The following is a 19,875-nucleotide window of genomic DNA, read 5'->3' as shown; positions in this document are numbered from 1 at the left end:
CTTCAACCTTCACAACTCGAGATAGCAGTGCACCCTCATCTACAAGGGTGACCCTCATCCAACAAAGGTGTTGCACTTTACAGGTGCAACATCAACAAAATCCAAGCACTCGGTTCCGTTTCATCCGCAGTCAATTTATTTTTTAAAAAAATGTTTATTTATCAATCGCCACCTTTGGAAACGATACAAAACAAAAGAGTTGTCGCGTCAGCTGCGTGGTAAGACGAGGTAAACGATGACACGCCATGTCATACACGTGGGTGGACAATGTGGATTCAAATAAGACCGCGTTTTCACTCTTAATTCGAGCAGTGATCGGACTGATAAAAAATACACCTACTTTTTAAAAACTCAATTATCAGGATACTTGCACAACTATATAGAACTAAAATATGTGATACATTTTACTGACATAAATGCAAACTTATTTCAAGCAGTATAATTGTGGAGGGGGTTTCCTCGAGGGTTCTTGATAACCCACAAAATTACACTTTACAAAGAGTAGGCTTTTGTTGGAGGTAGGCATATTGAATTATAAATTTAACTGGCGATCTCAGCCAAGATTATACAATAACGATCTGATTAATTGTGAAGCTTTCCTCGGGGTTGTATAGTTAAACAAATGTGGGTTATCAAGTTTTCCCTGGAGACCACCTTGACAATTTCGTCGAGTTGATTAATTTCCCCTGCCTATGAATGGAAAGCCCCAAGTGTCAAGCTGTTTCCTTCCTGTCAAACTCTGCTCGTTAACAATTCCACGTGGGCACGCATTACATTGCTAGTGAACACCCCCCCCCCCGCCCGCCCGCAGACACACAACACACACACCCCCACGTACAAATGTGATAGTGTAACGTTTCCCAGTCGCTGCTCGGACGACGAATGCTTTGTGTGTGTACAAGGCAGCGCACAGAAGAATGCGTGCCAGTGAATACGAATTGGTTGTATTAGGCAAACAAAATCACGATCCACAAACCAAGACTCGACTCGTTTGCCTTGAGGGAGAGAATATAAAACCGGAACAATAAAAATAATGCTGGTTTATGCAATGCCAAAACGCTCCGCTCTTTTCAGCTTCTTGATCTGCAAAAACGAAAAGACGCAGAAAGCCAGCGTTTCGGTTACTTTACAATACGAGTGAGCATTACCACGACGATCCACATGGCACTCACAAATACAATTTAAATAGACATTTCCTTTGCAAAATACTTATGGCCTCAATACCCTTTATTGGTAATAAGGTAAGAAATATTCCACCTGAAGACAAGAGGTTTGTATTTTTGCATCACAATTTATGAGCACAGTGCCAAAGGTCCCAACATGCCAAGCGTTCAGTAACAAACAGAACCAACTTGCAGGTGTAATGGATACAAATTGTTAATTTGCTTGAGAGCAAGGTTATAATGAACTTGGGAAAAGAGACAATGGGAGAGAATTCCAAATTTAAGCAGCGCAAAAAGATGTGTGTTTTGTCCTGCAGCGGGGTAGCAGTGGGGATGAGTTGAAACAGTTATCCTGGTAGACCCGAGTCTTCAGCATGGGTGGAGGAATTGAGTGACGTTCAGTTACAAGAACATTGGCTGGAAGCCACTGCACAGCGATTCACTCAAGGCACAGTATGGAGAGTGCTTTACACGACTCGTATTTACAGAGCCAAAAAGGTTGACACGAACACAGCACACGAGCTACGGAGATGGGGTTCAGATGAATCTTAGTCACCTAAGGATGCATTGCATCCTTAGGTGACTAAGGATGCAATGCAAGTCTTCAGAATATACCTCTAGTCCATGTAATCATTCTAATAATATAATTGCTTGTTCATGAAAACCTCACTGAGTCTCAAGGCTTTTCCATGAGGGTCCTGCTATATTGGGATGTTTACCCGATTCCTTCTTACGGGGGTGTTTCGTGTGCAAGAGCTGTGCAGGGGATGACCCTTCTTAATGAAACACAACCAAAAAAAAACAAATATCCCTTACCAAACACCACCACCACCATCAGAGCAGGAGTTGTGGCGCTTGTGATGGCTTCGTGCACGCTATCTCACACCACCGCTCGATCTGCCCAACTCCTGTTTTTGTTGCTATTGCTGTTAAATTTAAATTTGAATGTGTATTTTTCATTTGGGTTTCGGTTATGCAGGTCATTACACGAAGTACCTAAAGTTGAATGTGGATTGAAATGCTACACAAATTCAAAATATCACCATCACCCTTTTCTCAAATATTACTGCTCCGATAAACCAAGGCACAAGAGTGACATTAAATGGCCATGTAACGAGTGTGATTAAGTACCACGGTTAAAATCCGGCGTCCGCCCTGGTCAATACTGCGGGCGTCTCTTTCACAGAGGATGTTCATGATCCCCTGAAGTCATTCACAAGCGTAGGCCATGGTGTGCCAGCGTCATGATCCAATCTTTCCAGATTTGAAAAATTACCCACAAATTACTGAATTGCAATCTACAAAATAAGCATCGGCCGAAACTGCGAAAACTTGGCAGGACCCTCCATAAAAAGGTGTCATGAGACTCAGCGAGGTTTTCCTGGGTAAACGAGCATTATAATAATGATGAAAAGGCCACGTCACCCACCTCCGTGTCTTCGGTAGCGACAGCCGCAGCTGCAGTCACCACCCCAAACCGTTCCTTTCTCTTCTTGAGTTTCCCCTCCACCTCAATCTGCGGAAGGGACGCGCGCGCGCATATACACACACGCGAAGTGTCGTGTCGCTGGCGACAGCACGGACAAGAAACACGATGCAGCGAGCGATCTATCGCACGCGCACGCCTAAAAACAAGCCCAACGGAAAGAATGTTCAAAAAGAGCCCAACTATTTTAAAAACAAGTTTTTTTGCAAACGCATTTGGTATTCTCATAATTTCAACAGTAAGCATTCTATTTTTGCGGGGTTACATTTGGAAGGGGGGGAAATGTGAATCTATTTACCCGGTAAGTTGAGCTCGAAAACGTACACAAGTTGGTTGCATTCTACAATTATAGTAAACCTGGCAGCGGCTCAAAGAACACATTACCAATATAGTTTACTAGTTCGGCTTCCTCTGCAAGAATGTTCCATCCACTGACTCCTCTGACCCTCCCACCCCAACTCCCCACGATCATTAAAAATGATCCCAATGCGCGCGGCCTGGTTCCAATTAGCCGGGGTCAGAGGGCATCTGCTCCATTAGCCTACGGGGCTGTTATGTGGCCCGATGGTGTGAACATATTCATCTGGCGTGGCGGCAGCCTGCGGCTAGCCATCACCCCCTGGGCAGGCAGCAACAACGAAGATCGCGTCCGAGGTGGCTATACCTCAACCCAGCGCTGCTTTAAACGAAGGAAAGTTGTATTCCACCGAGGGAGAGCGAGAGAAATCGTGAAGGAGACATGGCACTTCGATCGAAGATTACTTCTCAAGAGGCTCTTTTTGAAGCTGGGGCCTATTGCACCATCAGCAACTGATTTATCAATCCGAGGCTTTCAGTTGAATGTGCTTCACTTTAAACACTCTCCCAAGCCTTTGTCAAATCATGGTGGGTGACAGCATCCCCACACCATCACAGTTATGGGGGTTGTCTGACCACACTTTAACAGGCTGGTAACTGTAGATTGGTCAAGTGTGGTGGAGAGCCGAAAATACTCGCCACTCGCGGTAGCCATGGTGGGGAATTAAACTCGGATTTTCGAAGTTGCCGAGTTCATCGTGCTACGTGCACATCAATGTGCCACCACTCCCCCCGGGTTGTGAATACGCTGTGGACACGTAGCCCAACATCAAGAGAGGATGCTGCACTCAAGAATCTTCTATTTTAAACCGCGAAGTGAAAGCCAACCTTTTGAGCCACGGTGGAGACATTGACGCCGAATCGCTTGGCACGCTCCTGCAGCTTGGTGGTGTCCACCTGAACAGAGGTCATGCGGTGACTCACTTAGATAATTACAATACGACAAATGTGTGCAAGAGTTATTAAAACTTAGAAATACAATATCAAACGTAAAACTGTTTTCTTCTTTCAATGTACGTTTTAGACGTTTTTCCCATTAATGACGAGCATTGTAGACCTACCGGCAGTTTGGTAGCGCCAACAACACCTGAGAATGAGACACGTTCATACATTAGATTAGAGAACATAAAATGACTTAAGAAAAATAGTGGGAAGGGATGATGGCCACTGGCAGACTAATGATGGAATGGCAGCCGAAGGAGACACCCTGGAGATGTCTGCTCGTGACGAAACGATTAAATCGGCTGTGTTCAGGCGCTAGACGGATTTATCATCATAAGAACACGAGAGATATTGACAGCAATGGGAGGCCCTTCATCCAGCAGTAGATGTATCATGGCTGATGCCAATGACAGCTGTTTACATATAGGGTATTTCATATTGGATAGAGGAGACTCAGGATATGGGATCAATACCTGCTTTGTTCGTTTCGGTGGTTACAATCCCAAACCTGAAACAGGAAAAAAAACCGTGTTAATTCAAGGTTCACACACTTGTAAAAAGCAGCACCTTTTAAAGCGAGGTACTACACAAAAAATTATATTCTCTCGTAGATAAACACCTAGCGTGTGTCGCAGGCTGTCCGATTAACTTAAGTCATGAAAAAAATACTGTGAAGTTGCAGTCATGGATATGTCACTGATATTTTGAATTGGGGTACGTTAAATGGCATATTGGTCAGTCACCAATAAATGGAACAATTTGAAGAATGCACAACAAAGCCATGGAGAAAAGTATGGTCACACTGACTGTTACGTAATTGGGCTAGGGCAGGGCATTAAACTAAACTACTAAACTGTTTTTATTTTACCAGGTAAGGCTCACGGAGCTATAGAGGTCTTTTTCAGAAGTGACCTGGCCACAAATGATAGCTCAACAAAGTGGCTTATCATCGTGTGTGTATATTTATAAACGCATGTTTCTAAATGTGGAGGGAAAAACCAGAGGAACCGGAGAAAAATCCACGCGACCACGGGGAGAGAGACATGCAAACTCCAAATATACAGGAGTCAGGGTAGGGATCGAACCCACGACTTCCTGTAGAGACCAGGCGAGGTAGTTAACACTTTCGCCACAGTGGCATCCAAGGGACAACGGGCGATGGTAGGGACATGACGGTGACAGCTAAAGCAGGGTACACGTCCGAGAGGACATATGCGATGGAGGTGAAGTGATTAAAATCAGCTCGTGCACAGGGACATGGACAGATTGTTGCATCACGAGGCTGTGAGCGACGGCTTGGGAAGCTCCTTTATTGGGCCAATGATGAGCGACGTGGATTGGGACGCTGCGGGACCTCACCGGGCTGCGCGGGCTGCCTTCTTGGCCTGCTCGTTCATTTCCACGTTGAAACGCTTCGCTCTGGTCTGCAGCCGCTAAAAATAAATCAAATAAAACCACGCGAGGCTGAGAGCGCAGTTTTAAACAAAGTGTGAAACCAATAAATCCACCGTTAAAGTAAAACGCATGTATAATAACCAGCTCTTCAAGGTTTTCTTTCCTTACACAAATGTGCGAACCAAACACACGTTAAACTAAATAGCGCCTTTAAATTTTTTTTACATTTGTTTTGAGAGGGGGAAAAAAATGTTTAAAGTTACCTCTGCTTCTGAAGTTAGCACCACGTCCTGGACCTTCTTTACTGCTGGCTTCTCAACTCTATGACAACAGCAGTGGCAATCAAACAAAATGTAAAGAACAAGAATCATGTATATAGCTATTGAAATGCTTTCCTCAACTGTTTTATTAGTAGCACAGAAACCGAAGAGTAACTAGGAGGTCAACAACATTTTCATATTTGCAAAGTTACTTTTAGCACTGGTTTGCATCTCCAGATGTCGGTTTTGCTCATATTGGATCATCTTTATGACAGTTATTGTGACCTCACGTTACCACTGGACAGGATAGGGCAATGCATTAACACTGTCGACCGAGTAAGCAGTAAAAACCAAGCTATTTGAAGTGCAAAGCACGTGGCGGCAGAGTGAGGGAAGCTCTCGTACGGTTTTGGCAGCTCTGGAGGAGCAGGTGGCTCTTCTGTTACTTCAGATAGCTCCTCCTGTACCAACAGACAGAAAGCAGAAGTCCCATTGGCACAGAATCAAATACGTGCAGCAACTTACACACTGCGACATCACAAGGGTGAAATATCATGGTTATGAAACGTTTATGAGGGCGTATAGTCTATCAGTTTAATTACCCGGACCTGTGAGATCAGTGTTATTTGGATGTAGCTTACTTTAACAGTTGCTCATAACGTTGTACACAGTGGACAATCGCAAGTTGAGCCGAGAAACAACGCAGTGGTGATGGAGTCAATACCTCGGTTTCTTCACCCAATGCCTCCTCTTCATTCACCTCTTCCACACCGTCATCACCTGGTAACACGAAGCAGTGAGATCAATTCCACGCTCGCCACAAGCATCCACTGAATGGACAAGTGTGCAAAACATGGGATAAAGAGGTGCTAGCGGTCTCAAAAAAAAATCTATTAAGACTAATATCTGTTGAAGCTAAAACTGTTCAAGTGTTCACTTCAAAGTGCTTAAGGTAAGAATGTAAAGTGCAGTGTCTCTGTCAGACAATCTCTCTGCAATCGACTCCACTCTGAAGGAGGTCCACTGCTCAATATAAATCACAAGTATGGTGACATCACCTCCACGACGTCTCACAAGGGGTGGGGAACATCCAGCAGTGGATGTACAAAGGAACTGCAAACTATCTCAAGAACTTGGCAGTGTTCAAAATTAAGGTACGTTCAACTTATTTCGCACCGTACGTAGCCAACCGTGCTAATCGCAGCTGCGAGACGCAAGACGTCTCGCATTTTACTCGCGTTTATTTGTGCACTTCTGCCAATGCGGCGACAATTTTGCATTTTTTGCTAAGTCGCAGAAATCAGGCAACCCCCCCCCCCCCCGCCGCATACTACGCGCTGTTTCCAGTCGCGCAGTACGAGCACTAGCGCCCCCGCTGTACCGTGCTCCAGGAGGAAGGACTGCAGGCGCTTGAGCAGCTCCTGCTTGTTGCCCTTCGTGTCCAACCCTCGCGTCGACAGCTCCTGGCGCAGCTCGGGCAGCTGCGAGCGCAAACGGAACAGAGCGTGTTCAGTGTCCTGGGCAATTGGTTTCGCGATTTCACGCGTATGCATTTCACGATTAAAGCTATGGGTTTTTTCTTCCTAATTTTACCAGGTAAGGCCCACTCGGCTATATAGCTCTGCTCACGAAGTGGCTTATCATGTGGAAATGTATAGCAGCCGCCAAATACGGGAAAAACCGGAGGACCCGGAGAATAATTCACTCTACCACGGGGAGAGAGACACGCAAACTCAAAATATACAGGTGTCAGGGTATGAATCGAGCCCACGACCTCCTGTATACCAGGCGATGGAGTTAATATCTCCTAATTCTAGATTTGAAGCTTTCGTGACTGCAAGGATTCATACTCTTAGGTGTTTTCGGTAAAGTCAGTAAATCTAGCTGTGACCATCCCACCTGATGACGGAGACTTGTGTTGCCTCCGAAACGTCGTGATTTATTTTTGTATTATTACTTTTATTAACTTTAATTGTATTATTTTTTTACCTACGTGACTTTACAGAAAAAACATAAGAGTATTAACATCTCCTAGCCACTTTATGACCTAATCGGAATCATCCTCTGAACGGACAATGAGTCGTCCATGAGCTATTCACGCACAACCAGATTATTGCTTGCCGAGACTATAACTTGTCTTGTCAAGGGAGACCTGGACCACAACAAAAACCCCACAGTGCACACGCGTTGTGATCAGTGTTTGAATAATTCGCGTGGCGGCGTTGTGCGTGCGTTGCTGTGTGTACAAGTCCGCGCACACACGCGAATGCCATGCTGTGTGCGCCACTAAAGGACTCAAGGGCCCAAGTTGACGCCTGTGAACAAGAAGCCGTCGTTAAACCCCTGCAGCGAAGGAGACACGAGCCTGACCACGAGCCGCGTGCGTGCGTGACCACCACAAACGCACGGACGCGGCCGCCCTTCCTCACATGCACTGCATCGTGGCCAGACGCACGGACCGGCGTGGCAAGGCCCTCGACCCAGGCAGTGGCTCTCTCGAGCGGCCGACGCTCGCACGCCACGAGGGGCCAAACGACAGCGGGGGGCCACGGCGCTCAGAGCAGTCGTGAGTCGCCGGCACGACGCGGAACTCAACAGACGGCCCCGAAGCGTCCCAGCCAACGCCTCGCCTAGCGCAGCCTTCGCTAGGCCGCCACCACCACCACCACCACAAGGCCCGGCCCCTGGACCCCCCGTGACTTCCCCACCGTAGCGCGTCTCCTACCCCACCAACCCACCGCCCCCACGCGTCTCTGTGTCGTGCTCCCTGCGCCACCTTGAGCTTGGCGATGTCCACCACCGCCTCCACCGCGTCCACAGCCTCCTCTGCCATGGTCGTCGAGAACGCGTGCGGGGGGGGGGAAGTCGGATCGGCGTCGGCGGCGACTCGCAACCAATGAGAGGCGAGGACACTGGAGGCGCGAGGCAAGGTCGCGCGATCCCATTGGTCCTTGGTTTCCCCGGGGGGGGGGGTGAGTGCGGGGGAGGGGGCGCGATTCTTGGGTTTCATTGCTGCGCGCGCGAGATCCTTAGGTGTCAATCGATTAGCTGTAAAGCCGATGAGCTGTAAAGCTCTTTTTTACACAGATTTTTTACGATGTTGTTGTGAAGGACTGTTGGCCAGAAACATCGTCTTTGTGTGTGTCTTTTTTATATTAATTTAATAGTCTTATATTCACTAATGTGTTGCGTTTCTGACGTTTCACGGTGTTCTAGATTTGAAGTTTTCGTGACTGCAAGGATCCATACTCTTTGGTTCATTCGGTAAAGTCACGAATGTGAAAATAAAATTAAAATAACTAAAGAGTATAAATTTCGATTTAAAGCTTTCGTGACTGCAGGGATTCGTCTTCTTGGTTCTTTCGGTAAAGTCACGTAGAATGGAAATAATAAAATAATAAAAATTAAACATTAAATTATTCTCACGACGTTTCGGCCACAACGCAAGCAGCCGTCCTCAGGTGAAGAACAGGTCTGTCGGGGTGGACGCTGTCTCTGCTTGCGTTGTGGCCGAAAACGCGCCCCCCTCAGTGAGGCAGATGTGATGGCTGCCTCCCCTGGTGATTTTTCATTGCAGTTTCATGACGAGACCAGCGAGCCTAAATATCTTAATACACATACGTGACATAAGTTACCTGGTGTATGGAAGGCGAGGACATGAAATGAAGGGCTCTACAAACATTACATTGGTGACATACTGAGATAGTAACAGGCACGCGCTTATTGCCCGCGCTCCATCCAGTTACTGAGGTGTTGCGCAATCAGAGGGGAGGCTGAGCTCGTCGCTGCCTCACCTCTCGTCTCTTCCTGTATTTGCAGCGGAGCTCCGCAAATTTGGCGATTTTGACTATACAAATGATTGGAATCGTACAGAAATTACATTTATAACACAGATGAGTGGAAAAATCTTAGTATTTATTTTATTTGATTATTCTTTTTTTTACTTTTCGTAACAGCTGTTTTCATTGGAGTATGACAGGCGAGGCTCTGCCTCACCTGACCGCACGTCCCTGTGTTCTAGAGTCTTTGAGTCTCGGTCGCAACGCACCGACGTATCCATCGGATTTCACAACTTCATCGTTTTGCCTTCGGTTCCAGCAAATCCTGCGACGAGTCGATGGTGTCAGTGCGTGGAAGGTGATAAGAGAGGTTGGTTGTGTATTCATTTAAATTCCGTTTGGTTACCCAGGAATGCCTCGCTCAATCCATTTCTTTTTTACAGGGGAGCGATGCCGATGTTGCTGCTGGATGTGGAGTCCCAATTGAATCGTTTGCGGGTACATTTTGCAGCATTTAGACAATACCAGTTGCATCGCATGGTGTTTTAGGTATGGGAGGAAACCGGAGACCAGGGGGAGAGAGAACCATACACACTGCACACACAAAGGCTTCTTTCGCACCGTACGTAGCCAACCGCGCTGATCGGAGGCGCGGGTGTACGACAAGAAATTAAACACAAAAATCGGTTCATAATAAACGAGTTTTCAATCTCGATGCAAAAGTGCATGGGCGCGAGTGTTATCACTGCCTACGCCACCAACCCTGTTCTTAGAATATTGAACTTGATCATGAAAAGCCACAAACGCATGCACACACACACACCAAAGTGCTGAACGCACGTGGTCTTCGCAGCCGATATGACGCTTCGTCACGTATTGTTTTGAGTGGAGGCCAAATAACGAGCCGACCAAATGTGTGCCGTTAAGCCCCTCCGCCACCCGACACTGCCAAACAAATTACATCGTCACGTGTACAGACTTTTAACACGCAAACTATATCACCTGCATCTCATTGCTATGCTTAGTTGTGAGAATTGTCCTCCAGCGTACGGGTGAGCTGATACAACAGCAACCGAGTACGTTCAACGCTTGTGCACATGCCAATTTAAGTCGTTTGGCGGGATCGGATGGTGGAGGATATAACAAGCGCTCTCTCTGCCCCTTCTAGAAACATCGTTAGCATTTACATGGCTCGATCACTCGATGAGCCGGGCTGCCTGTTTGTGCACAGCACGTGGCACGTGAGGCACTATAAGTGTATTAATTGTAGCTTTAATGAGCTGGGTCGGGCTGGGTCGAGCTGGTTTGGTTTCATGGGAACGGGCTCTGGTTTCACTGGTGTCGGTGTAGCGCCAACAGAGGTTATCAACATCAGCTTCGCAGAGGGGGGGTGGGGGGCGGTCGCCAATTATGCGAAACGCGTCCTTAATTATGCGTGAGAGTTGCACATGGAGGAGGAGGAGACGCGGGGAGAGTCATCCTTCTCCTCACATGAACCTCGCCCCTCATCCCTGCTCCCACCTCGATTCCTTCCCCGTTGCTCCCTCCGGCTCCTCCCCAGAGTCGAGCCCCACCACCACCACCCGACCCGCTCCCCGCTGCAGGTGGTCCACGTTATGCAGGGGGACAGGCACGCGTGCGTAGGTAATTACGGTGTATAAATAGAAGCGAGACGATCATTTTCCTAGAACCCCGTGCGCATATTCGTGGCTTAATGGCACACGCGGCACGTGCGCTTCATGCAGAAAGTCTGAACCGAAGGTTTGTCCGCAGTCGTTACATTTAAATGCGGCAGTCACCCAAGGGCGATATCATTAACGCGCGGTGCAATGCCGTGGGGTTTGCTGCCGTAGAGTAATGGATATCACATTGGGCATTGCAACCAAGAGGTGTCGCCGGTTCGATCCAGAATCGGAATATTTATTTGTACTGGAGGAATCCGATGAGCTATAAAGCGTTTTTACTCCGCACAGATTTGAGCTCCCGGCGCGATAGTTGATACGATGGAAACATTTCTTAAATCCACCCACACACGCAGGCAGGTCGCGTGCGGTGGGGTAAACCGTGGGTACTCTCTTGCAAGACTTCCTGCGAGCGTGGAGTGGCTCAGATAACCTCTAGAGCAGCATCTCCAGAGCTGCCCTCTTGTGGAGGGTCGCTTCCGTGGCGTTGAGCAGGCGATTGCAGGGCCGCACCTTTACTTTTTAGACTCAATTATTGTGCTGCTCTAAATTGCCACGTGATAGGCCACTTTGTTGTGGTGAACATTTGTGGCCAGCTCGCTTCTGAAAAATAAGTTACTTGCTCAGTGTGCTTTACCTAGTGAGATACAAAATAGTTGAGTTTTATTTGTATATATTTTTAAAGTGACTTGTTTACCATTCCTCGACTTTGCACTCCTATCGTGTTGTTGTATTGTTTGTTGTTGTTGTACCGTTCTGACCCCGTGCCCCTACTGGACATCTGTGATAACGAGCTTTATAGCTCATCGGATTCCTCCTGCAGTATAAATACATATTCTTGATTCCGATGTTCCAATACCGTACGCTGTTTGTGCTTGGTGAGGGTTGCTGGATCAGGCAGAGATTGACGAAACTTCCAAACCCTGGCCAGCAATGACTGCGGTACACAAGCGCATTCATGAACCCGTCTGTGCAGCGCAAATGTTTTGAGTGTCACCCCCCCCGCGGATGCGCGCCGTTTGGGACTCAGGGTTGTCCGGTTTCCTCCCCCAAGGGATCGGCCCAAACATCACAATGCGGCAGCACCCTCCCCGAGACTCGGCGAGGCTTTCCAGGGATCAGTAAAATGAAATTGCATTGTATTGAGGTCGTTTGTCAATATTTCGAGTCTCGTTCTCGAAACATTCTGACCGCGCTGTCTTCGACGCATTCGTCGCGAGTGTAAGAATCGATGTTCTTCGAACATCCTACTTACGAACTTTCAGAGATACCAACTAACCTCTCCGTATGCCCAAGTTACCTGTTCGGACCGAGAGTCGTAAGTTCAACCGCTGCGCAATAGATGGCGGTGGAGGCATCTACATCTGCAGAACGTGAAGAACCAGTGGCATCTACATCTGCAGGGGATTATACAACGTTAAAAAGCCATGTTGCCCGTGTTTAGTGTACATGCCGTACAACATGTTTGGAATCGACAGGGGTAAAGATGGACTTACGAACAAATCGACTTACGAACAGACCTCTGTAACCTAACTCGTTCGTAAGTAGAGGAGTCCCTGTAATGTATGCAATCGGGTGGCCGATCTAGCCAGCCACTGGAGGCTGCTACATTCACCACGAAGTAAAAAAAAACCCTATCGATTCTGGAGTGGAATAGTAAGACACCGAGTCAGTGGTCGAAATGCAATTGTCGACGTCCTTGCATGAAAAGGTAATCGTCCTGCAGCCTATGATCTATAGAATAGTAATAGGACCTCTTCTGATTAGTGTCGGGAATGGCTTACTGTTGCATACCGACCCATGTTGACCAACGCCCCGAGTACTCAAGCCAACATACACGTCCAATTTCAATCACCTCTTCTCAAAACGGCGGTCGTGTAAAATCATGTTCTCCTACGAATACGTGCTGCACACATGGACACAGATATGTATGTGTATATATAGATCTGACCGCAAGCATCATTAATTCAAAATGTAACATCATGTTTCCACTCATTTCCCCAAAGCCCCTTCATTCCGTGACCGGCGCCCGGGTCAGGAGTTCAACTCGAACCCGAGCTCCCACGGGTTCAGTTCGCGAGCTGCGAGCGCGCACGTGTGCGTGCTCGCAGCTGCGGGACCCAGTTTCTTTCCAAGAATTCATCCGCGCTCTCCTCTCTCGCTCTCTCACTCTCCCTCCCCTCCCATCACTCTCTCCATCGCTTCTTCACTCTCCCTCCCTTCACTCACATCACTGCCATCTCCATCTCTTACATCACTCGCAGGACTACCAGCACTCCCTCGCACCCCCCCCCCCCCCCATATCTCCCAGCTTTTCACATATCTCCTTCGTCTCTCCCATCTCCCTTCGTATCTCCTCCCCCCCCCCACTTCTCTCTCAAGCCCCCTCCTCTCCCCATCTCCACCCCCCCCCACTTCTCTCTCAAGCCCCCTCCTCTCCCCATCTCCACCCCCCCCCCCCCACTTCTCTCAAGCCCCCTCCTCTCCCCATCTCCACCGCCCCCCCCCACTTCTCTCTCAAGCCCCCTCTCCTCATCTCCCCCCCACTTCTCTCTCAATCCCCCCCTCCCCCCAATTCTCTCCCCATCTCCCTCCTCTCCCCATCTCTCCCCAGGACACACAATTAGCGCCGTTACTCGGCGTTGGCGGGTGGCGCTGAATACGTCGCGCGCTGTTTACACGGGGGAGGTTGAACTCATGCCAATTGGGCCACCGGGGGGTGGGGGTGCGAAGAGGGGCGGGGGAGACCCCTTCTGGCATCACGTGCAGAGGCGTGGGTGCACGGGAGCAAAGGAACATACACGTGTGTGCACAAAGACAATGATCCCCCGTATAGCATCAATATACTGTTGGGGCAAGTGGTGTTATCTGGCAAGGCACACGAGGGGGTGGGTGGCCAGCACCACGCCTGGCCGACTTTGTCTCCCAATTGGCGATGTTTACACACCGCACCAACTTCTAATTTTGAGACCGAGTCGACCTAGGGGAGGCCCAGGACCGGTTCAAATAATCGTCACCGGTGTTGGCCGTGAGCGGGAATTGAACTCGGGTCGCCGGGCTCGTAGCGCTGCGCTTCGAACGCACACTCACTCTTATACACACACACGTGGACTCGACACACTCAAACTTACACTCATACAACAAGACTGTTGGGGCAAGTGCTGTCGGGGAGCGGCATACAACGGCCACCATTCGCCACCGAGTGTCGGTGACGTCACCACAGCCACTGTGCCAGGCTAGGTGCACTTTGAGGCGATCACGTGAAGCGTGGAAGGCTCGCTGCTGGCAGGAAGTCACGGCATCGACCCAGGCGACTGACAGAGATTAATGACATGTGCACCACCTGAGATTCCACTGTGTCAACACGCACAGACGCTGCGCACCTCGAGTATCCGACACGTGGCATCTCGGTCACCTGACTGCAGCCCTGCAATAATTACTATAATTATCAACATCTCCGATATGGAGATGTTGAAGTCCTTTCGCACGTAGCCAACCGTGCACATCGGAGATGCGACTGTTGGGGCAATTCTTGTAAGCGAGCTTACATGAATCCCGGCCACGGACATTCACGCGCTCACACACTCATTCGCCCACACAAGCACATGCAGACACACCCACACACACCCACACCTCCATTCATTCACAAACCCACAATCACACGGGCACACCTATATACATATAGACCCACAGAGGCAAAGATCCCCCGACTGTTGGGGCAAGTGCTGTTAGCGAGTACCACCTATGAAGGCCGGAACGGTGCACGAGAGGCGATGGTGGGTAGCCAGAACCACGCCCGGCCGCCTTTGTCTCCCTCGTGGGGATGTTTTTTCACACATCGCACCATGTACTCATTTGAGGCTGAGTCGACCCGCGGGGTGTGGCGGACGTGAAATGGTTGTGGCTGACACCATGCCCAGCCGCCTTTGTCTCCCCCAATTCTGTTTATACACCGCGCCAGGTGCTCGTTTGAGGCTGAGTCGACCGAGTGGAGGCCCAGAACCGCTTCAGATGTTCGCCATAAGCGGGAATGAATCAAACTCGGCTCGTCCGATATCGTAGCTCAGGGCGCTAACCACTCGCAATTCCGCTCCCAACAAAGACAAAGATTCCCCGTAAAGCCTTTAGCAGACGGTTGGGTCAAGTGCTGTTAGCGAGCACCTATGAAGGCCAGCACGGCACATGAGGGGGTGGGTGGCCAGCACCATGCCCGGCCGCCTTTGTCTCCCCAGTGGCGATGTTTACACACCACGTACTCATTTGAGGCTGAGTCGACCTAGGGGAGGCCCATGACCAGTTCAGATAATCGTCACTGGGTGTTGGCCGTGAGCGGGAATCGAACCCGGGTCGCCAGGTTCATAGCGCAGCGCGCTAACCGCTACACTACCGCTCCCCAACACACACACAGACACACGTTAAAACACGCACGCACGCGCTCACACACCGCTGCAACACAGCGCTTCCACTGGGCCCTCCACACCTGATGCGTTTCTTGACACGTGGCTCCCTGCGCGCAGCTGCAGCAGTAATTGTGGAGTCTCCCTCTCCTCCCTCTTCTCCCTCCCCTCCCTCCCTCCCTCCCCTCCCTCCCCTCCCCTCCCTCCCGTCCCCTCCCTCCCTCTCTTCCCTCCCTCTCCTCCCTCCCCGCGTTGTTTTCACAGATGTCCGAGTGAGCTGCCTCATTTAGCGCGAACAGGCGCGCGGAGAGACGCGCTTGGACCACGTCCAGAGCAGATTCAAGTGCGTGAATGCGCGCATTTAGTAGCCGCATCGCCACCTGCTCCAGGGGGTGAGGAGGGGGGGGGGGGTAAGGGGAGAGGATGGGTGGGGGGGTGAAGGACCCCAGTTAAACCCCCCCCTATCCCCCCCCCCAACCATCCCCTCTCCACTGCCAACACCTGACTAACCCCACCTAGTCACAAACACCACCGCGCTCCCCCCGCCCCCCAATCGCCTCCCACCAGACCCACCCTCCACATCACTGGGGAGCAGAGATTCCAAGAAAAGCGTGTTCAGCCCTACCGTGACCTACTGTCGCCATCACCAACGGCAACCCCATCAACATCATCGCTATTCTACCCCCCATTAACAGCAACACTGCCGCCATCACCAACAGCGACATCATCAATATCACGAACACGATAACCATCTCTGTGATCATCATCAGTAGCAGTATCACCATCGCAATCCTAAAAACAGTATTAGCATCATCATCATCCCCAACAGAATCATCACCACCACCAACACACAACAACCGCCATTCGCCACGAAGTGGCGGCGACGTCACCACGACGCTTGTGCCAGGCTAGGTGCACGTTGAGACCACGTGAGGTATCGAACGCCCGCTGGTCACGGGACAGACCCAGGTGCCACGGGTCGACTGACCGAGATGACTGGCTGATGCACCACCTGTGCCCCCCTACTGTGTACCAATTTGCTGTGCTTTAGCCACCCGACGCTCCGCTCGTTGTGAGCGTCGCTTCTGCAACGCACACCAACGCACACCAACACTACCACCACTCTCAAGGTAAAAGATCCCCCGAATGGCCTGAATATATTTTTGGGGCATGTGCTGTTAGCGAGCACCGATAAAGCCTGGCACGGCACATGAGGGGTGGGTGGCTAGCACCACACCCGGCCGCCTTTGTCTCCCCAGGGGTGATGTTTTGTTTACACACCCCACCAGGTACTCATTTGAGGCTGAGTCGACCTCTGGGAGACCGAGGACCGGTTCAAGATAAATCATCGTCACTGTTGTTGGCCCAAAGCGGGTGACCCTAACTTGGGTCACCGGGTTCGTAGCGCAGCCTCCTAACCACTACACTACCACCACCATCGTCATGCACGCGAACGCGATCACCACTTAAACGTTTTCTCGTATTCACCCTGAGCTCCGCCTCCTGTGTAAAGTCCTTCACAACTCGCTCCCGATGATCGCGGCGGTGAATGTCCTCACAGCGGGGTGACGATGATCCAATTTCACATTTCCCATATTTCAGGCGGCTTCTCACTCGGCGAGTGACTCCGCGCATCTCCTGGAGCCTCCGACGGGTCCTGCGTTCCCTCCTTTCGCCTCCTCCTCCTCCACCCCCACCCCGCCCCGTGTCTTCTCTCTCAGCGCCGCCTCCTGGCGACGGCGGCCGGTGCAGCGATGTCGCCCCACCTCGCCCCGCACTGCGCGGATTTTGAATGAATGATGCCACCGCCAGCCGATGGTCGTCGTTGTTTTGGCCAGGAAAGCGTCGCCGAGTCGCAGGACTATTTCATGAGGGTCGTGCTACAGGAGGACCCGTGTCTGACAGCGATGGGTATTTGCCTAGAAACATCTTGAGGTTCACCAGCATTGTGCGTCGTCCTTTCCCCGCGCCTCTGGTTAGCATGGTTTCAGTGCCGGACTAAGCTAGTGCGGGGCCTGTAGCATATGTTATAAAGGGGCCTTAAATAAATTAAAAACACAAAAATATTCAAACACAAATGTTTCACTTGCATAGCAAAGTAATTGTATTTTTAATTTGCTATACTGCCAGATAATACGACAGATCACTAACCTTAAACACCCAGTCGTTCATAAAAGTCAAAGGCGGGAAAGTACTATAGCAATAGAGCAAGTGCAGAATCACTGAACCGGAATTGATAGCTTGAAAGCATTTAGCGCGGGACCCTTCAAAGTGCGGGGCCCGTAGCATATGTAGCTACTTTTGCTACTACAATAATCCGGCACTGCACGGTTGGCTTCTTACGGCTCAAAATAAATTCAACACAGCTACGGACATTGGTGGATCGAGTGGCAACCAGGCCACACTTTCTCTGCAGGAGGAAGAGGACAGCCATCAGCACCTTGCATGGTCGGGAACCTCCCTCCCTCCCGAGCGGCGAACGCTCTCAGAAACTGGCCCGTGGACTGGAGGCAGTCAAACAAGAGGACTCGCGTCTGACTGTCCGGAGATGACGTCGCTACGGTTGGATAAACATCTTATTGTGGGGAGATCTTTCCGAACCCAGAATCGTTTATATGTTGTCTAAATCCCAAACGCCGTCGTGAATGTTCGAGTGGGCTGTGTGTCCCGGATAACTCCTCCACCAGTTTTCAATGGATCAGGAGTCATTTGAAATCCAATGATGCGAGGTTGTTGTGAAAGAGTAAAATTTTCGTTATAAAAAATGTTGTGTTGCTCATTAGCCAATACAATTTGGGGCAAGTGCTGTTATCGAGTAGCAGCACCTACCAAGGCCGGCACGGCACGAGAGGGTGGGTGGACAGCACCACGCCCGGCCACCTTTGTCTCCCCAGTGGCGATGTTGACACACTACAGCATCAGGTACTAAACTGAGGCCGAGTCAGTCTGAGGTCGAATTGGACCCTGCACTGCTTGGCCAATCAAAATTGGCCAATTCGGCGTACAGCCCCTGCACTGCTTATCCGAACTACCATACGCAGGAGTGGGCAAACAGAAATAACAAGAATAGCCTTTTTTGCGAATTAGTTAAACAAAAAAAATACATCTCAATATTTCCAGATCCGCAATGCACGTCACTACGAAGCGGTTCTTACAGAGCCGCAGGCTGACGACCCCTGCCCATAGGCGAGTGGTCCAGTGCATCTCTAAATTCAAACAATTTTTTTTGTTACCAGCTATGGCCCACTGAGCTATGTATAGATATTTTTCAAAAGCAACCTGGCTATCACAAATGATAGCTCAACGAAGTGGGCTTATCGCGTGGAAATGGACAGCAGTCAAATACTCTAAACACGTGACGTTGATTTTAAAAGTGAAGGGGAAACCCGGAGGACCCGGAGAAAAATCCACACGACCACGGGGAGACATGTAGACTCCAAATTTCCAGCAGGCGTCAGGGTCGGGATCAAACCCACGACCTCCTGCATAGCAGGCGAGGTAGTTAACATCTCATAGCCACCACCGTGGCGCCCCTCTGCATCTGAACGGGCTTGCGCCATCGCGACAAGAACGCGAGAGGACGACGTGACGTGTTAAGAAAACGAAACAAAAAAAACTTTATTGGCAGAAAATCGTGTAAACTAGAGTCCATGATCACGAAGCATAAACCAGAGGCGCGCGCGCACAAATGGAGCAAAATCGACGGCGGCGAAGCGAGACGCCTCATGCACAGCGGGGGCGCGCGGGGGGGAGAAACGGCGACAACCACAACTTGGGATGCCGTGAGAAAGCGAGGGCGACTCGCAAAGCACGGAGTTGCGACAGACGACGACGAACGAACGGCAACACGCGCGGCCTCCTGCCCGCGCCAGCCACATTCAGCGGATGGATTGTGTGTGTGTGTTAAGATGAAGGGCGTCGCCTCGAAAACTACTCCCCCCCCCCCCACTAAATATAAAGCGCATACAATCTAGTTCACAATATCGCGTACAATCTGGACAATGCAACTCCCTCACCCCACCCCCTCTGAATGAATACTTAACACACCTCCCTTTCAGTATATGTACTGTTGAACTCTTCTTACTGCTCACAAATAAAATACAAAATGAGGGCGAGAGAGACCCACCCCCTGCAAACTCCCTGGTATGCACACTGTAGCAAAACGCCCGGCCTCCTGTGGACGGTGCCGTGTGTGTTCCTCCACACTTCTCAACAACAACAACAAAACATGCAATCAACCTGAAGTGCTTCAAGGCTGCTTAGGGACAGCTCGAAATTGAGTGCTCTTTGTTGCTGGCCGCTTGGCGTTTCCGGCCTTCAGGCCTATGCTCAGCAACGTCATTTACAAAACAATAAGAATCAGGTAGAATCCCTGACATGTTGCGCACCGCCTGGAACATTCAGGCGGTAGACA

The 19,875-nt window shown here is 50.1% G+C and overlaps 1 protein-coding gene across 1 annotated transcript; it reads right to left on the bottom strand.

The window, feature by feature from the left end:
* Positions 1–118: 118 nt before the first annotated feature.
* SARNP (SAP domain containing ribonucleoprotein) lies at positions 119–8,489 on the bottom strand. The gene is made up of 11 exons (XM_061574867.1): positions 8,380–8,489; positions 6,985–7,084; positions 6,328–6,383; positions 6,009–6,064; positions 5,607–5,664; positions 5,308–5,381; positions 4,422–4,456; positions 4,068–4,093; positions 3,835–3,903; positions 2,593–2,679; positions 119–1,083 (listed from the first exon to the last, which is right to left on the bottom strand). The coding sequence occupies exons 1-11, from the start codon at positions 8,434–8,436 to the stop codon at positions 1,042–1,044; spliced, it is 660 nt and encodes a 219-aa protein (XP_061430851.1). The 5' UTR covers positions 8,437–8,489; the 3' UTR covers positions 119–1,041.
* Between the last annotated feature and the right edge of the window lie 11,386 nt (positions 8,490–19,875).

Source organism: Lethenteron reissneri, chromosome 7 (assembly GCF_015708825.2).
Source record: "Lethenteron reissneri isolate LAM-NWPU_2019-01 chromosome 7, ASM1570882v1, whole genome shotgun sequence".
NCBI lineage: Eukaryota > Metazoa > Chordata > Hyperoartia > Petromyzontiformes > Petromyzontidae > Lethenteron > Lethenteron reissneri.
The sequence above is the reverse complement of the archived record's forward strand: the minus strand, read 5'-3'. Positions and strand labels throughout refer to the sequence as shown.